This window comes from Panthera uncia, assembly GCF_023721935.1.
Source record: "Panthera uncia isolate 11264 chromosome C1 unlocalized genomic scaffold, Puncia_PCG_1.0 HiC_scaffold_4, whole genome shotgun sequence".
Lineage (NCBI taxonomy): Eukaryota > Metazoa > Chordata > Mammalia > Carnivora > Felidae > Panthera > Panthera uncia.
The window spans coordinates 93,676,984-93,693,791 of NW_026057585.1; the positions used below are offsets into that span (position 1 = coordinate 93,676,984).

General features: G+C 53.4%; 1 protein-coding gene across 6 annotated transcripts in view; it reads right to left on the bottom strand.

Moving 5' to 3' along the window:
* The window catches only part of FHAD1 (forkhead associated phosphopeptide binding domain 1), a 123,243-nt gene that overhangs the window by 47,627 nt on the left and 58,808 nt on the right, over nucleotides 1-16,808 (bottom strand). For 5 of the 6 annotated variants that reach the window (XM_049618037.1, XM_049618034.1, XM_049618032.1 and 2 more), the window contains 5 exons: nucleotides 13,947-14,054; nucleotides 11,211-11,294; nucleotides 10,313-10,465; nucleotides 8,926-9,121; nucleotides 96-166 (listed from right to left, as the gene is read on the bottom strand). In XM_049618037.1, coding sequence (XP_049473994.1) covers nucleotides 96-166; nucleotides 8,926-9,121; nucleotides 10,313-10,465; nucleotides 11,211-11,294; nucleotides 13,947-14,054 — 612 coding nt within the window. The remainder of the gene's footprint in view (nucleotides 1-95; nucleotides 167-8,925; nucleotides 9,122-10,312; nucleotides 10,466-11,210; nucleotides 11,295-13,946; nucleotides 14,055-16,808) is intronic. The other variant, XM_049618035.1, reaches the window with a different exon arrangement.

The following is a 16,808-nucleotide window of genomic DNA, read 5'->3' on the forward strand; positions in this document are numbered from 1 at the left end:
AGGTGGACTGACTGGTTAACAGACAAAAAACAGTGCACAGTGCTATATAGATGCCAAGGAGGAGCTGAAATGAACTTTCAAAGTTAAAGTATTACCTGAAGTTCCTGGGTTTGGTTTGTAATTTTCTTGTAATGTATCAGAAGATATTCCAGATACAGAGACAATCCTTGAAAAAAGAAGCAGAGAGAAGTGTTAATTCATTTCGCCTCCTTTGCTTTCCGAATAACGTAGTAACAGAGCTTGCTCACAGGTGGATGAGGGCAACGCTGTCCTCCCACCAGGAAGACCCGAGTCTCCGTCCGACGTGTGGTTTAAAAATGGTTGGCCAGTCTTGGCTGGGCTCAAATCGAGTTTCTTGTTGAAGGTGGAAAGTGAAACCCATCCGCAGAGCACCTACTGACTGTGTCCACCGGGTGCAAAGCCCCGAGCCGAGTGTGGGGATGCTACGGAGCCATTCGTCAAGGTCCAGTCTGAGAGACGCGGTCTCACTGCCTGGTAGGAAACATGCAGTGGCTCCAGCTGGCACCTAAGTGACTACTGACAGAGTGGGGGAGTGTGAGAGCCTCAGAGGAGGGGAGATCATTCACCCAGAGTGATCACAGGAGGCTACCGGGCCAAGGAGCCACCGGGTGTGGGCACTGCTGGGTAGGCAGCATTCAGAGTTGGCGGGGAGGGCATTTCTGAATGGACGATGTGGAAACGGCAGGCTGCGTGCTGACGGCCCTCAAAGATAACCGGGTCCCGATGTCTGGGAGCCTGTGAATGCTTCCTTACGGGGCATGAGGAACTTGGCAGATGTCATCAAGTTAAGGATCTTGAGATGGGGGGGGGTGGATTATCCTGGACTATTGAGTGGACCCAATATAATCACACGGGAAGACCAGACAGAGGACGGGCGATGGGACAGGAGCAGAGACCGGAAGATGCTTCACTGCTGGCTCTGAAGATGGAGGAAAGGCAAAGAAATGGGTCCTTTCCTAGGGCCTTCGGAAGGACCGGGTCCCTCTGACACCCTGACTCGAGCCCAGGGAAGCCGATTTCAGGCTTTAGGCTTCAGGCTGCACGAGAACACACACGTGCCGTGTTGAGGTGCTGCGTTGGTGGTGTTTGTTACAGCAGCCATAGGAAACTGATGTGGGGGTGAAGGCAGGTGGGGGGTCGGGGGAGGGAGTGCACAGCCCTCGAGGGCGCTGAGCTTAACTGGGCTGCTGGGACGCCGCCAGCCAGCAGGGAAGCAGAAGGTGGAGCTGGGGGGAAGGCTGGGGTCGAGTGGTGGCCGGTCCGGAACAGTAGCCACAAGGCGTGGACTGGCTCGAAACGTCACTGACGCGTACAGAGCAGGTCCCATGTGCCCGGCCCTCTGCCAAGCAATCAGTGCGTCGCCGCACTGCGTCACCGGATCGTCACCCCGTGTGACAGGGGAGGCAGCCGGGCTCCGAGACGTGCGGCCGCCGAGTGCCGCAAGGCTGGCAAGCAGCGGAGCCGGGCCTTGGGCTCGAGTCAGTGGGACTCTAGCAGCCGTGTCACTGCTGCTTCAGTTGCCGATGGAGCAGTGAACTAACTGCCTCGACGAGGAGGGTTTTCTTGTTTTGCTTTTTTGGTCTTTTCAGAAAAATAGCTGAAGCGAACTCGAGGCGGGGCAACTAGCAGGTTTCCCGGCGGCAGCACCGTGGATGGGCCGGGCTACACGAATCCTCTGCTGTGGGGGCTGTTCTGGGCACTGCAGGACGCCAGGAGCGCCACCCCCCGTCCTGGGCGTGACAACCGAAATGTCTCCGGACATTGCCGGATGTCTCCTGGTGGCTGGAACCCTTCCTGAGAGTTAGAGGCTGGGAGCCCATGGACGTCCAGGCCTTTAGGGCCGATGTTCTAAACTAGGGTGGGGGAAGGGAGAAATGGGGATAAGAAAAAGAGAGAGAGAAAAATCTCCTCTTAGGGGTAGAATGGTGGCCCCATTGTCAGACAGAGAAGACAGGTGAGGGTGGTGTAAGGGCTGGTGAGGAGACGAGAGCTACAAGCTCGGCATCAGACGTGCTGAATTTGAGGTACCAGAGGGACTCCAAGGAGAGGTGGTTGGACGAAAGCAGGACCACCCCGGCCCAGTCCACCCAAGGTCTTCGTGGGATTAGGAGAGAGCACCCTTCCTCCCGGTGGACACGGCCCCTGCCAGGGGTCCCACGTGCTGCCTTACGTGGCGCCCAACCTGTACTACCATTCTTGGTGGCACGGCACGTAGAGATGTGCACGTGGCCATCGCGGCCACGGGAGTGGTTGTGGAAGTGCCCGGATGGAGACTTCCTTCATAAGAAAGGAGATGAGAGAGGGGAGGGCCAAGGACTCCGCTGGAGGAAACACTCAGGTAGGGACAGGAACAGGGGAAAGGGGCTGCTGAAAACAAATGAAGAAGGTCAAGAGACAGGCAGGGCAGGGCGCCCCAGGCCTGGGCGAGCCAAGGGGTGAGAGTGTTTCCGGGAAGAGATCCGAGAGCGCTGGGGGAGCCGGAAAGACGGCGGGTCTGCCAGTCCAGGCGGGGCTCCATGTCAGTTACACGCAGGGGTAAAGCAGGCAGGCGGAGCCAGAGTAGGAAGTTTGCAATGAAGACAGAGGGCGTAACACACTTCTGCAAGATCCAAGGTGGGATGGCAGTGCCAGGAACAGAAAAAGAGCTAAAGAAGCAGCGGGTTCCAGGGAACGGCTGCCATCTTGAAACGCATGGTTGATGGCAAGAGAAGGATTAAGAGGAAGAGAAAAGCGGTTGATGCCAGAGAAGGAAGCTGTAATTCCAGACCTTGTGCACGGGTTCCCCTGGGAGGGACAGAGGATGGGAGACACAGGGAGGGAAGAGCTGCATCTGGAGAAAGCAGTGAGACTATAGCGAGAATTTGGAGGGGGAAGGGAGAAAAGGTGGGGGGAGAGAGAGAGAGAAAGGAAGGGAGTCGAATATGTTCATGCCTGGGGCCTTGATCTCTGGCAGTGCAACTTTCTGAGAATTTCCAGCCTGCGAGAGTAGAAGAGTAATATTATAATAGCTATCAAGTATTAAGTACCTGCTGTGTGCCAGGCACCATGCCAGGAGTTTTACACGTGATAGTTTCTAGCCATGAGAAACAGCCCAGCAAGGAAATGTGTTTGCCCTTGTACGTGAAGCAGCAGAAATTCAGCGAGGTTGAGCTACAGAGCTGGGAAGTGGTAGGCGCGGAATCTAGCCCCGGGTCTGTCATTCTCTTTTAAGCGACAGGAGAAGTGCTCTGTGAGGACATCAAGATGGCAGGGAAAGCAAGATGGCCTGGGTAATGTTGGCAACAGCTACAGGAGCAAATGCATTTGGGGTGGCTCAATTGGGGTACAACCCGCGACTCAAGAACCCAAGGGGAGGGATCAAAGCAGGAGTGGGATCCAGAGAGGATTAGGGAGAGGAAGGACTCAAGGATGTGGAAGGAGAAGAGGGAGTGTGTGATCGTGCGTCTGGGTTCCATGATGAGCCGCAATCATTATGGGGTTTCTCTCTTTTCGAGAAGAGGCAATTCTTCATCATATTTCTGGTTACAAAAGTTATGTGTGTCTATTACACACACCCAAACATTACAGACATCCGTAACGTGGAGACTGTTCCCTGCTCTAGCCTCCCTGGCTGGCACACAGTAGGCCTGCAATCAACAGTTGATGAATGACCAAATGAAGGTAAAGGTCCTACACAGTCCCACCACGCTGGGAAAATACTCCCAACGCCCGTGTGTCTTTTTCTCCGGACTTTTCTTTTGATTCCGTACCGATACTTAAAAACGGGAGCACTGTGCGTATTGTATTACAACTTGGCTTTTTTCATGTAAAAGTGCTGCATGTTTTGGATATCTGAGAAAGAGTGATTTTTTATGGATGCAGGGAAGCCTTTTATCTGTAACAAAGTCTTGCAGAAATAGACACAAACAACTGGCCTTGCGAGAAAAATGTAGAGTTCTTTCTTTTCCTTTATCAAAAGAAGCCGAGAAACCAGGCAGGAGGAGTGGGGGCTAACTTTCAAGGTCCCTCTTTTAGACGTTTTGCATCTTCCCAGATGGACCACACAGCAAATCCCTGACCGGTCACATCTTTAGTGGCAACACCAGCCTTCTGAGCCACTTAGGACGGTGGCCAACAATACTCCAAGTCGAGTCTCCCTTAACATTAGTCGACCTGCCTTCTCCCGGGGGATTCATTTCAGGGTTTATAGACCCAGTCTGTTAGGTGAACTCTATCTCTTAGGACAGTATTGGAAAAGGCGGGTAGCGTGGTGGTTAAGAGTAGGGGCTGGGAGGTCAGAGGGATCTGAACCGAATCCCACCTTTACCAGCTGGCTGTTGAGACACTGAGCCCATGGTCATGACTCTGGGACGGAGGCCTGGGAAGGGCTCTCGTGGGTTCAACCCAACTGAGTGCTCGTGGCTCGGAAAATCCCATTTGCTGCCAGATGGAGATGGGCGAGAGGCTGCGGGTCAGGTTACCTTGGTGTGAATAAATCAAGCTGGAGAGCCCGTGCGTATACCTATCTGACCCACATTTAGGTCAAATTAGGTCCACGGGTATTTCAGGCTGGTGATAATGGCAGCTCTCGTTTACTAAGTCTTACCGCGTGGCCCAGGCTCCATGATCGGCACATGCATCTCGGCGTTTTAATCCTCACAACACCTCTATGGGACTTCATTCCCATTTTACGAACAGGTAAACAGGGGGCACACGGAAGTCGAGCAACCTTCTCACACAACTAGTAAGTGCACAGCTGAGATTCAGGCTTGGCAGCTGGTCTCCGAAGCCCGGGCTCAGAAACGTTCTGCTGTGTCGTGCAAATGGGAGTCTTCCTTGGGCCTGGCTCGTGGTGCACATCAGAGAGGGCAGCTCACCTTGGGGAGCGAGAACTCTTAGCTCTGTCTCTGCCCAAGCTGATGACAGAATCTGTCCTCTAGGAACTGGGTGTGTACCTGGTACCTCCCTGGATCTTCAGAGAGAGCGTGGGGTCACAGACAAACACACAGGCATCAGGGTCACAACGACCTGTTTGAATCCTGACCTTCCCATGTGGCAGCTGTGTGACCTTGAACAAGTTTCTTAACATCGCTGAGACTTGCTTTCCTTACCTGAAAAATAAAGACAGTAATAGAACCTCGCTCGCTAGGATATGGGAGGATAAAAGGACACAACACAACACATATAAGACACCTAACACGGTGATAAGTTCTCAGCAGCAGCTAAATAAACCACGGTTCCTACCCTTTTCTCGGGAACTGGGAACACAGAAGGCCTTTTGGAGTGTCTGTGGATGGCGGGGAATGACCGGGGACCCCCTGCTGGCCTCGGCGATGTGAAGTACCTGAGTCTCCTTATCATGCTGGAATACTCATGAAAGTAGTTTTGGGGCCAGTTTCTCCGTTTCTAAAATGAGGGTAACAGTACCTGCCTCACCGAGTTGCCGTGAGGACAGACTGGAATGATATATGGAAATGCTGAGAATAGCTTCTGGAAGAGAAGTGCTCAGTAGTGAATGGTGACCACCATCATCGCAATCGTTACCATTATCACCTCTAACCATCCTTCTCTTCCTCAGCATCACCACCATCGCAACCTGATCACCGCCACGATTGTCGGGCTCAGCGCTGCCATTGTCCTCCTCACCACCATCATCACCACCATCACCACCATCATCACCACCATCACCACCATCATCCTCATCACCACCACCATCATCATCACCATCACCACCCTTACTTATTCAGACCCCGACCGTCCTCATCCTCACCATTTTCACCACCCTCACCACCATGGCCACCTCCATCCTTGGGTAGATGGTTCTGGGCTGGGAATGAGGTACGGAAATGCTTAACACAGAGGATGGAGGGAATTCTCTAACTCATCCCTTTCTTTTAGTCTTTGGGGACCTTGCCATGATCCTGCTCGTACTGGAGGAGAAAATGCCTTTGCCATCAACTTCTCCTGCTGAAGGAATGAAGGAGAGGCCCCCCTTATTGACCTTTTTGTTGTTACCCTCCACGCTTCCTGTCTGACTCCTTAGGACCTCGTAGTTGCAATCATAGAATACGGTCTGTGTCTCCCCCACGGGTGTTCCATAGGACATTATTCCAAAAGATGTTAGATGCGGGCAAGGACAGGAGAAAAGGAGAAATATATTTTGGGAACGCTACATTCTTCACCTCATTTTTCTAGATCCATAGTGCTTCTTAGTTATAGGAGGAACGCTGCAGACCTGAGAGGGCAGGTCTGAGAAATGCTGCCTGAAGTAACTGGAATCGCTGGCCTGAGACTTTATAATTAACTTTATAATTCACTTCTGTTTATGGTGGCATGTATATGACTAGATTTCTGGACATAAGCTACAATGACTAAAATGGCCTTGGACACGGGGAGGGGACAGTACACACATAGCTTGGCCCCACTGTTACTGGGATAGAAATGATGGTTTTTGTAGGCGCCCACTATGTGGTATACGCCTTTCTGGGTTCTGGAGATACACCACTACTAACATCTATTTCCAGATTAGACACACAGGGTAACAGCTGCATCCTTGGCACCCCATCTGGAATGTCTCACAGGCACCTCACACTCATCTCCTCCTTCAAACCTGGTCTTCGTGCAACGCTCCTTAGACTGCATTTTAGTGAAGGAAGCACGTCTGTCCTTTCACACAAGCCAGAAACCTGGAGGTCTATAGACTCCCTTCTCTCTGTCACTTCTCTTCTAACCATATCCAATTCCGCCGCGGAGGCTGTTGATGTGCCTCTTAAATGCCTGGGGACCTTCTCTCTTTCCCTATCCCAGCCCTGCCCTAAAGCCACCATCATCTCCTGGGACGGCGTCCCAACGATTCCCTGGTGCTCCGTGTTGGCCATTTGCCCACACATTTTCCACTGCCAGCTGAGACCATTATCTCCAAAAGCAAACCTGTTCCGTCCGTTTCCTACTTAAAGCCTTCATTGGCTCCTTGCTGCTCTTAGGATAAAGCAGCGCTTCTTACGGGGGGCCCTGCCAGCCCGCGGGGCACAGCCCCCGCCCACCTCCCCTGCCAGCCCTGTCCCACCTCCCACCCCCATTTCTTTCAGACCCTTCTGTTCTTTACGCTCCCCTCCCCGCCACCACACAGCTCTCTTGGCCCAGAATTCTCTTCCCTCCCGTCCCCTCCCCTCCCCCTTCTGCCAAATAACTCCTACGCGTCCTGCAGACACCCTGCCCTCCCTGACCGGCTCAGAGTCCCGCGCTTCTCCTTTGTAGCACCTGTCACCATCCAAGTTTTACGTGCGCGTGAGTTTTCAGTTAATGCCCAACTCCCCTCCCCGAGACCACAAGGTCTGTGAGGGCAGGGACGGTGCCTATGCCCCCTCAATATTTCACTACGAAAAATTTCAGACAAAGTTAGAGGAATTTTACAGCGAACACCCATACACCCTCGACCCGGAGTCCACCTGCTTCTGACCCCACTACATCTCTGCCCCGCACAGGGCTGGTGTCTCGTAGGCACGCAACGAAACTTTGTTGAGTGAAAACGGTTCAATGTCCTTCCCCCTAGAAGGCGATAAAGATAAGGCGACGAGATACGTGTTCAGTCGTGTTCACGTCAGCACTATCTGTGAGTATGGAAAACGGGAAACAACCTAAATGCCCACGATAAAAAAAAAAATGTACAGGTAGTGCCTATTCTGTGCCAGATACCATTCTAAGCACTTTACATATACCAATATTTTTCAGTCCTCACAACAGCCTTGCGGTGGGTATTCCTTATTATCCTCACTTTACAGGCAAGCAAACTGAGGCAGAGACAAGGTAAGTTACTCGCCTAGAACCACATAGCCGTTTCCCCGGGAAGATGCTGTGGAAGTGACGCCCGAGACAGAACGGCAGTGACAACATCGAATGCTGGCAAGGATGTGGAGCATCGGGAACCCTCTCACTCACTGCTGGCGGGAATGCAAAATGGCGCAGGCCCTTTGGAAGACGGTTTGGTGGTTTCTCTCCAAACCAACCATCCTCTTACCACATGCCCCAGCAATCATCCCCTCCGGGCTTTACTCAAAGGGGTAAATGGACGGCTAAACAAACTGTGGTACGTGCAGACAGTGGAGTATCATTCAGTGCTAAGAAGAGGTGAGCTAGCAAGTCATGAGAAGACACGGGGGGAACTTAAACGTAGATTAGAAAGAGAAAGAAGCCGATCTGAGAGGTGGTAGGATTCCAACTGCACGGCATTCTGGAAAAGGCGAAACCGTGGTAAAAGGGGGCGGGGGGGGGGGGGGGGGGGGGGGGGGAGGGACGGACAGGTGGAGAGCAGAGGATTTTGAAGGCAACGGAACTATCCCGCGCGACCCGATGATGGTGGACACACGTCACGATACCCCCGTTCGAACCCCTAGAAGGTGCGACACCGAGAGCGAACCCCAACTCAAAGCATGGAGGCTGGGTTTAGCACTGATGTGTCAGTGTGGGTTCAGCAGCTGTGACAAATGCACCACTCTGGTGGGGGATCCTGACAGCAGGAGGCGGGGACTGTGCAAGCCGGGGGGCAGGGGGCCCACGGAAGTCTCTGTACGGTACTTTCCTCTCACTTCTGCTGTGAACCTAAAACTGCTCTATAAAATATATATATATAAAATGGTAGTTCCTTCTGAAAGGGAGGATTTAGCATAATTTTGATTTAGTTTTCCTTTTGCCTGTGTCACGTCTCATTTTTCTTCAGTAATCATGTCTCACTTGTTTTTTTTTTTTTTTTTTTCCCACCCCAGGAAAATCACTTCTCCAAGTCAGTCTGGAGAAGGGAGTTGTTCTTGGCCACATCCCTAAGAAGCCTTCCTCAACAGATGTCCCCTCGCAATAAGATGCAACGCGACATTTTAGAGTCATGCAACTACGGGAGGAAGAGAAAAAAAAGAAAAAAGCGCCAGTCACCTGCGTCGGAGCTGGATAACTGGATCCCGACGTCCCCGAGGAGACGCTCCGTGTCCTCCAGCCAGGACAGGGCCAGGCGCAGGATGTCCAGTGCCGCCTCCTGGAGCCCTGAAACGGGTGGGCTCACCTGAAGGCTCTGAAGCACGTCCACCTCCTTCTTCAGGTCCTTGCTACAGCAGGACATTTTCATGCACGCCTGGCAAGAGACGACACCATGAGGAGCCCAGACGCGCGCCAGAAACCAGCACCCGGACGGCCGCGCTCCCGACCCTGCCGTGAAACAGGCCGTGCCACGTGCTGGCCGCGCGGGGCGGGCTCCGTTGTATTTACCCCCCGTTTTGGGGCCGCTTTTGCCTTTGTTTGTTTGTTTGTTTGTTTGGACTCTTAATTTGGACTCTGGATGGTCAGAGAGACCCCGCTTTTAGGTCTCTGCAATTCCGAAGCCCAAATGGCCCAGGAGCACGGGCTGAAACGAGAATCGGATTTGGGTGCTTCTGCACGTCAAACTCCCTGTGGAGATGAACAGAGGGGCTGGCCAGACAGTGGGGTTTCCTGATTTGAAAGGGTGCTGACAAGCCCGCGTCTGCACAGACTCCCCAAATAGCAGCTGCTTATTTCCAGAGGAAGCAGACAGAGCTGTCTGCTCGATGGGCTCCGTGCCCGCGTGGGAGCCCTGGGGGTTCAGGCCGACTTCTGGTCCCAGTCTCCACCGGAGTCAAAAGCAAAAGGGGCAACAAACAAACAGACAGACAGACAAACAACAAAGACCACCAGGCTTTCCATCGCTGGGCAGAAAAAGAAGCTGCAAATAAAGAGTAGGAACATTTCTTTGGTTTCTCTGGAAATAATAGGGGGCTATTTTTTTTTTTTTCCTGCTGGGGTCGGGGACCTCCCCAAGTCAGTACTAGGAGTGTGTCAGGCGTCTTTCCCTTGGCCACACCAAGTTCACCTGGGGCTCTTGGTTTTCTATTCCCAAACAAGTTTCTCCAACAAGAGAGAAGGACAAAAAGAAAAAAGAGCAGAGCATTTCTGCCCCACCTGCTCCAAAAGCGCTGGGCAATTTCCCAAACAAGCAGCACAAGAATGAGGCGAAAGAGGGGCGCCTGGGTGGCTCAAGTCGCTTAAGCGTCCGACTTCAGCTCAGGTCATGATCTCACGGCTCGTGGGTTTGAGCCCCGTGTCGGGCTCTGTGCTGACAGCTCAGAGCCTGGAGCCTGCTTTGGATTCTGTGTCTCTCTCTCTCTGTCCCTCCTCCACGCACACACACACACACTCTCTCTCTCTCTCTCTAAATAAATAAATAAATAAATAAATAAATAAATAAATAAATATTAAAAAAAAAAGAATGAGGTGAAAGAGACGTTTGTAAAGAGCACAGGGGGGCCACCTGGCAGTTGTCTAAAGATGTCTTCAGCTTCTCAATGTTCTCTGTGATTTCCTCCCGTTTGGAGCTGTGGAGCTGAGTCTCCTTCTGCAGGGTCCATTTTTTCTGCTGAAAGTTGATGCTGTCCTCAGTGACCTGAGTAATCTTCTCTATTAACTGGTGAGAGAAAAGGAAAGAAAGGTTTACGGCACAGGGCGGCCCTGGGAAGGGAGCTGGGGGCGTTGGGTTGAAGCTCCCGGCTCGACAGGTGAGAAGGGAGGTCCTGACGTGTGCCTTGGGGATGGCTCCGGAGGAGGACATTGGCTCTGACCCCAGGATGTGTTTCCCAGGATCAGAGATGACTTTTAAGAGCCAAGGATCTGTAACGCTGTCACGGGTCTGTTCTAGATACTTCTGCACTGCGGTGGTGATTCATAACACGGAGCCTGATGCTGTGGGCTCATTAAAAGAAGGCCAGCGTCCGCAGCCGCCGTAGTGCAGGTCCTGGTGTGGTTTCTTATGTGTGTTGACACAGAGGGATGGAAAGAAAGTCGGGAAGAACGACGAGGCGGTCATTACAGCCAGAAGTCCCTCCCCACTGCCCTCTTTTCTCTTCGGAAGGAAGGCACGGTTTACGGAGAGGCAGCCCCCTCTTTTTTTTAAGGTGCTAACAAAGGGTAAATGTGTGTGTCTGGCGACCAGAAATAGGCCTGAGTGGTTTAATTTGATTTTCAGAGAAACGTTTCAAGGGAGTTTAACTGGCTTTTACTTTAAAAGCCAGGAAATCCCATAAAATCAAAACAAATCTTTATGGTGTAGCAACAGCGTGAAAAATATGTGCCATCAACCAAAACCAGAAACATATGCTCCTCGTGTCTGGGGGCCCGGGTCCCGGGGAAGGAAGTGAAAACTCCAGACAAACCTGCTGATCGGTGATGGATCTGTCCAGGAACGGCTTCACCTGTCCGTAGGTGGCCTTGATGATTTGAGTTCTGAAATGCTCCAGCTGTAGCACAGAAAGGAAGGCAACAAGAGTCGGTGGGGCCGCCCGGAGCTGGCAAGCCCGCGCGTGGCACTTCCAGCGCCGGGGTCCGGGAGTCAGAAGGGTCCACGAGCCTTTAGTGGTCGCCACGGGTCACTGAAACGGTCACCTCTCGCCGGAAGGGGCGGGGCCCGCAGAAGAGAGCCGGACAGCAGGCTTTGATGACTGTTTGGGTCTGCCTGCCTAACCCAACCCACACGCGTGGTCAGTGCACACGCTCACGCCCTTGGAGGAGCCACTTGCTGCCAATCACCCGGCGGGGCGTCTGGGGCCGGGAGGCTCTTCCATAATTGCTGAGCTGGTGCCAGGCTGTGAAATAAATATTGAGGCTGTTAGCCTGAGGAGATGGTGCAATCAGCTCAGGGGCCTGGGGAGAGAACAGTGTGCTCCCGCCTGCCATTCTGGGCCTGGGACCACGCATGTCCTGGAGACTGTGCCTATGGTCTTCGTGTCCCCGGAGCCCGGTGCAGTGCCTGACGGAGTAGGCCCTCAGTCCCCATTCACCGAACGCTTGAATGCAGAGACGTCGGTCAAACACCGAGTCTTCTGCTTTGGTTCAGCCGGCTTTTATCGAGCGCCTCCTTGGCGCGGGTGTTTTCAGATCGCAGCTGACGAAATGGCACAAGGAGATTAAATCGGGGCACACAGAATTACGAGCTCGAGGTGTCCAGTTCCACGAGAAGAGGGGGCAGAGGCAGCCCGCCTTTCTCCGGGAATGTACCAACATGGCCCGGGGTTTTGGTTCGCTGGTAAAATATGGTCACTGCCTCTAAAACGGAGCCCCGAAGGGACCGTAGGTGCCACCGAATCAACTTAAAAGTCAAAGGGTCCTGGGGCGCCTGGGTGGCTCAGTCGGTTAAGCGTCCAGCTCTTGGTTTCAGCTCAGGTCACGATCTCATGCTTCGTGGGTTCGAGCCCCTGCGTTAGGCTCTGCGCGGACAGAGCAGGGCCTGCTTGGGATTCTCTGTCTCCCTCTCTCTCTGCCCCTCCCTGCTCACTCTCTCAAAACTAAGTGAATAAACAACAACACAAAAGTCAAAGGGTCCTAATATGCACAAGTTTACTATATACTGGGGAGTTCTGGGAACCCAGTAGTGGAATGGTGAGTCTTCTAGGGACACCCCTGCAATCACCCGGCCCAAAGCTGATGGGGGGCAGGGTGGTGGTCTCGAGGCACTCCAGGCCATCCTCCGGATCCACAGCCAAGGGGAGGGTCCTAACTAGCCCAGGAAGAGAGCACAGCTCGGGGGTGGAGGGGTAGGTCCTCCTGAACGATGGGCTCAGGCCTGGAGCTGGGGAGGGGCAGAGTCTCAGACAGAGAACAGGGCCATGGAAATAAGGGCGTGGGATGGGAAGGTGGCAGGGAGAGGGCTCACGCTCTGTCTTTTGAGTCTGGACCTGGAGGGTTCTCAATGCCTCTGAGGGTCCTCCGGGATGACTTCTCCCCAGAGCCACAACCCGGACCTTGGTGCCTGGGCAAGTGACAAAGATCACGCCTTCGGACCAGGTGTGCATTGGGGACTACCGAGTGCAGAAAAGGTGCACAAAGGAAGGCTCAGACCGGTGGGCTCTCTGCCCTCGCTGAGTGGTCGCACCTCGCGGGGATGGCACTGGGGGGGGACATTTGTTGAAGGGGCTTTAAGATCTGCCCAGTAGTCAGCATTGTTACTAAACTTGTATGCGCCTCTGACAAAGCCCGGTCACGCCGCCCACTTAAGGCTTGGAAGGGCTTTGGGAGCTGGGCCGCGTGGGACGGAGGCGTGGTTCTTAACTTTTTTGGGTGGTTCGCAGACCCTTCTGAGGATCCAAAGAGTGACACGGTGAATCCTCTTTGCCAGAAAAACGATGGCACCAACACATACACGCACAACTTGTTCTTGGGTTGCCTGGAGCCGTGCTTTGCCAGGAGAGAACCCCTTGAGAAGTCCAGGGTCGGGTGCCCTTGGAGGGCCATATTCTGGAGGGTCAGTGTCCCCATCCTGGCTTCCTGTTTGCTCTCCCTTAGCCTTCGGTGAAGTCTCGTCTGCATCTCCTGGCCCTCACATCCGTGTCACGCATAAGAGGAAGGGCCACTGGGCCATCTGGGGCCCGAGTATTACAGAAATGGCATCCCCAGACCAGCCGGTCAGCCTGCTCACCACCCTGCCCAGGGACTTCCTCATCTAGCGTGAGCTTTAACATTCTGGGGTGTTACTTTATTTCCTTAAGGACACTGACTCTGACATCTGCGGGGGGCCCAGAGGAAGAAAAATGATGTTAAATGTCAGGACAAAAAAGAAAAAAAAATGTGAGGAAGAAAGGATTAGAAACACCATGGGATCAAGAGGCTCAAACTCTTCCCAAGAGGGAACCTCATGGCGGGGTAATTGGGGCCGGGACGGGCTGCCTGGGCCTCAGACAATGGCGAACTGTTCGTGTGGGCAGCTGCCCAGCAGGAAAAGCCTGTTCGTGGTGCCCACGGGGGTGCAGGAGCCACACATGGCTTCTCCTCTGGGATAAGAGGGAGGATTCAACCAACCCGACGTCCTCCTCACTCGTCCCCACCAGCTGCTTGGGTGCAGAGGACCCACGGGGAACGTGGGTGGGCCACTGAAGGGGGCTCTGGAGCTCGCCTACCTGACCTACTGCCCTTTCCAAATTGACTTTAATGAGATTCTCTCTGTTCCCCATTTCTTGCAGCTGGAGCAATTTCCTTCTGGAATCCTCCTGAAGCTTCTCTTCAACCTGAAATGATGATGAAAGCCTGTGCTCGCTGCTAATGCGATAACGCACTCCAGGGGAACTCCTCTAGCAGGTATTAATGGCCCTGTGTGTGTGTGTGTGTATGGGGGGGAGTCCTGGGGGGGGGGGGGCGGCTGCAGCCCAGGTGGTGGGGGTCACAGTCACGCACACGGTGGAGGCAGGCTCACAGGAGCCACCCCCCTCCAGGGGAAAGGGCCGAGCTCTGCACCCCGGGCTCAAATGCATCCTATCGCAGGCTCCAAACCTCTGCTGGGTCCCCAGCAAGTGCCGTGACCACCGCGACCAGTGTCCTCATCTGTCAAATGGGGATGATGATCCTAGTACGCCTCGTAGGGTTATTACGGGGATTCAAAATGTTTAGAGTAGCGCCAGTGCTGCTTGAGGGCTCTATAAATGCACCAGCTGTTGCAACCTGTGAAAGTGGACAGGAATGTCCACCATGTGCCTTATCCAGCTTATTATCGTAACTGTTTGTCATTACTGCCTTCAGCACTCACCGGTGAACTTTAGGGACTCGCTAAACAATGTCTTTTAAGAAGCACAGCCTGAAAAGAAAGAGTTTGCAGCGGGGAAACCTGCCCATCTATTCCCCCCTTGCTTGGATCGTAGTCAAGGCGAGGGGAGCTTTCGGGTGCTCGATGCTGCCCTCTGCTGGCTTTTATGGGACCCTGCGGCTGCGCTGTTCGTTTTCGAACATTTTGGAAGCACCTGTCAGGCCCAGGGCCCTGGCACTACTGGGCCAGCCAGCAAACTCCCCTGAATAAACGTGAGGGTACGGTGCTGAAACAACTTCACGAGCTGTTTCTCGGTGGGGCTGAAGAGGGAAGCCACAGATGTGAAAGGCTCAGAAGAGCCCTGCAGAGCTTTGTTCTGAGCGGTGGGGTTCAGCAGAAGAGCCCGGAACGAGCGATGGGACTTCGGAAAAGCCATCCAGCCTCTCGGGGCCTTCGCTTCCTCCCCGTACATCCCCCCACATCTAAACACGCTCCGACTTCTATTTCAGCAGACTTTGTTATATGCTCTGAAAGCCCAGTGCAGCCCCAGAGGACCCTGCCCTCACCGTGCTCCCCATCCGGTGGATGGCACCCCCGTTCCCCACCCCAACGCTCGGGGTCGTCCTCCGCCGCCTCCCTGCTCGATCTCCCACGCCCAGCGATCTCCAAGCCCGTGCTTGGATCTCCTCTCCAGGCACTGAGGACCTCTGGCCCCCGAGAAGTGGCCTCCTCCCTCCCGTTTCTTTCCTTCCAGCACATTCTTCATGGTGCCGTGAGAGTGACCAAGCCACAGAGCAGCTCGGTCTGGCAGAACTTTCTGCGGCGACGGAAACGCTCTGTATCTGTGCCGAACGGCACGGCAGCCACTAGCCGCGTCCGGCTGGCGAGCACTTGAAACGTGGCCCGGGGTGACTGAGGAGCTGAATTTCGAGTTTTGCCGAATCCGCATTCATTTCAGTGTGAAGCGTCGCACGTGGCTAGCGGCTATGCCGCGGTGACTGGAGCCAGACACACCTGGCCTCCTGTCCCGTCTCTGCCACCCACTGACAGCGTGGCCGTGGGCTGGTCACCTTACCAGTAACTGGGAGCCCCGACCCCCAACTCTGGAAACTGGACAGGATAAACGCTTGAGAGAGACGAAATGTTTGGCACAATGCCTGGTACGTGAGGGGTTATGGCCATCGTGTCCATCGGTATTACCGACCACAATGCAATCACACCAGTTCCCTGTTCACAAGCCTCCGGCAGCTCCCCGCCGCCTGTGTGGTATGGCACCTGAGGGCCGGACTGATGCAAAACACCCAGCCGAGGATTCAAGAAGCCCACAAGAACTCCAAGCGTGGTAAGTAAAAAGGAACCCACGCCCAAATAAATCATAATACAGCTGCTAAAAATCAAGGGAAAAGAAAAAGTTACAAGCGGCCAGAGAAAATAGATTACATAAAGTCCCCGCGGTTACATACCTTTTTTACTGAGGTTTGTTTTTTTAAAAAATTGTTTTATATTTATTTATTTTTGAGAGACAGAGTGAGACAAAGTGAGAGTGGGGGTGCAGAGAGAGAGAGAGAGAGAGAGGAAGACCCAGGATCGGAAGCAGGCTCCAGGCTCTGAGCACTCAGCACAGAGCCCGACGCGGGGCTCCAACCCACAGACCGTGAGATCATGACCTGAGCTGAAGTCGGACGCTTAACTGACTGAGCCACCCAGGCGCCCCTAGGCTTCTAAATGACTTGTAAAGAGAAACAACATGATCCAAGAGACAATCAAAGGATGATGGGCCTAATGCTATCTGTAAGGTGCTGAAGAATGCCATTGCTAAGTTGACAGTCAGTCAAAATGTGTTTTAAGAACGAAGGTTAAATATTCATTTCCAAAGATGTGCGTGTGTGTGGAAATCTGGGAGAATTTGTCATCCGCACGGCCACGCCGAAGGAAAACACTAAAAGACGTTCTTCAAACAGGAGAACAATGATCCCAGATGGATGATCAGAGATGCAGAAAAGACAGCAGAAAACATAATGTGCGGGTATGAATGCTGACTATGCAGAAATACTGATAAGGTCTTCTGGGGTTTAAAACGTAGGGAATAGTTTAGAAATGGTAACAACAGCATACAAATCTGGAGGGGGCGAGTGAAGTTAGTGTTCTAAAGTCACTGCCTTATCAAGGAGAAGGGCACAATAATCAGCTAATGTGGGATCTTGGTTAAGTCGAAAACACAGATTATAGTCGTTAGGCTGAC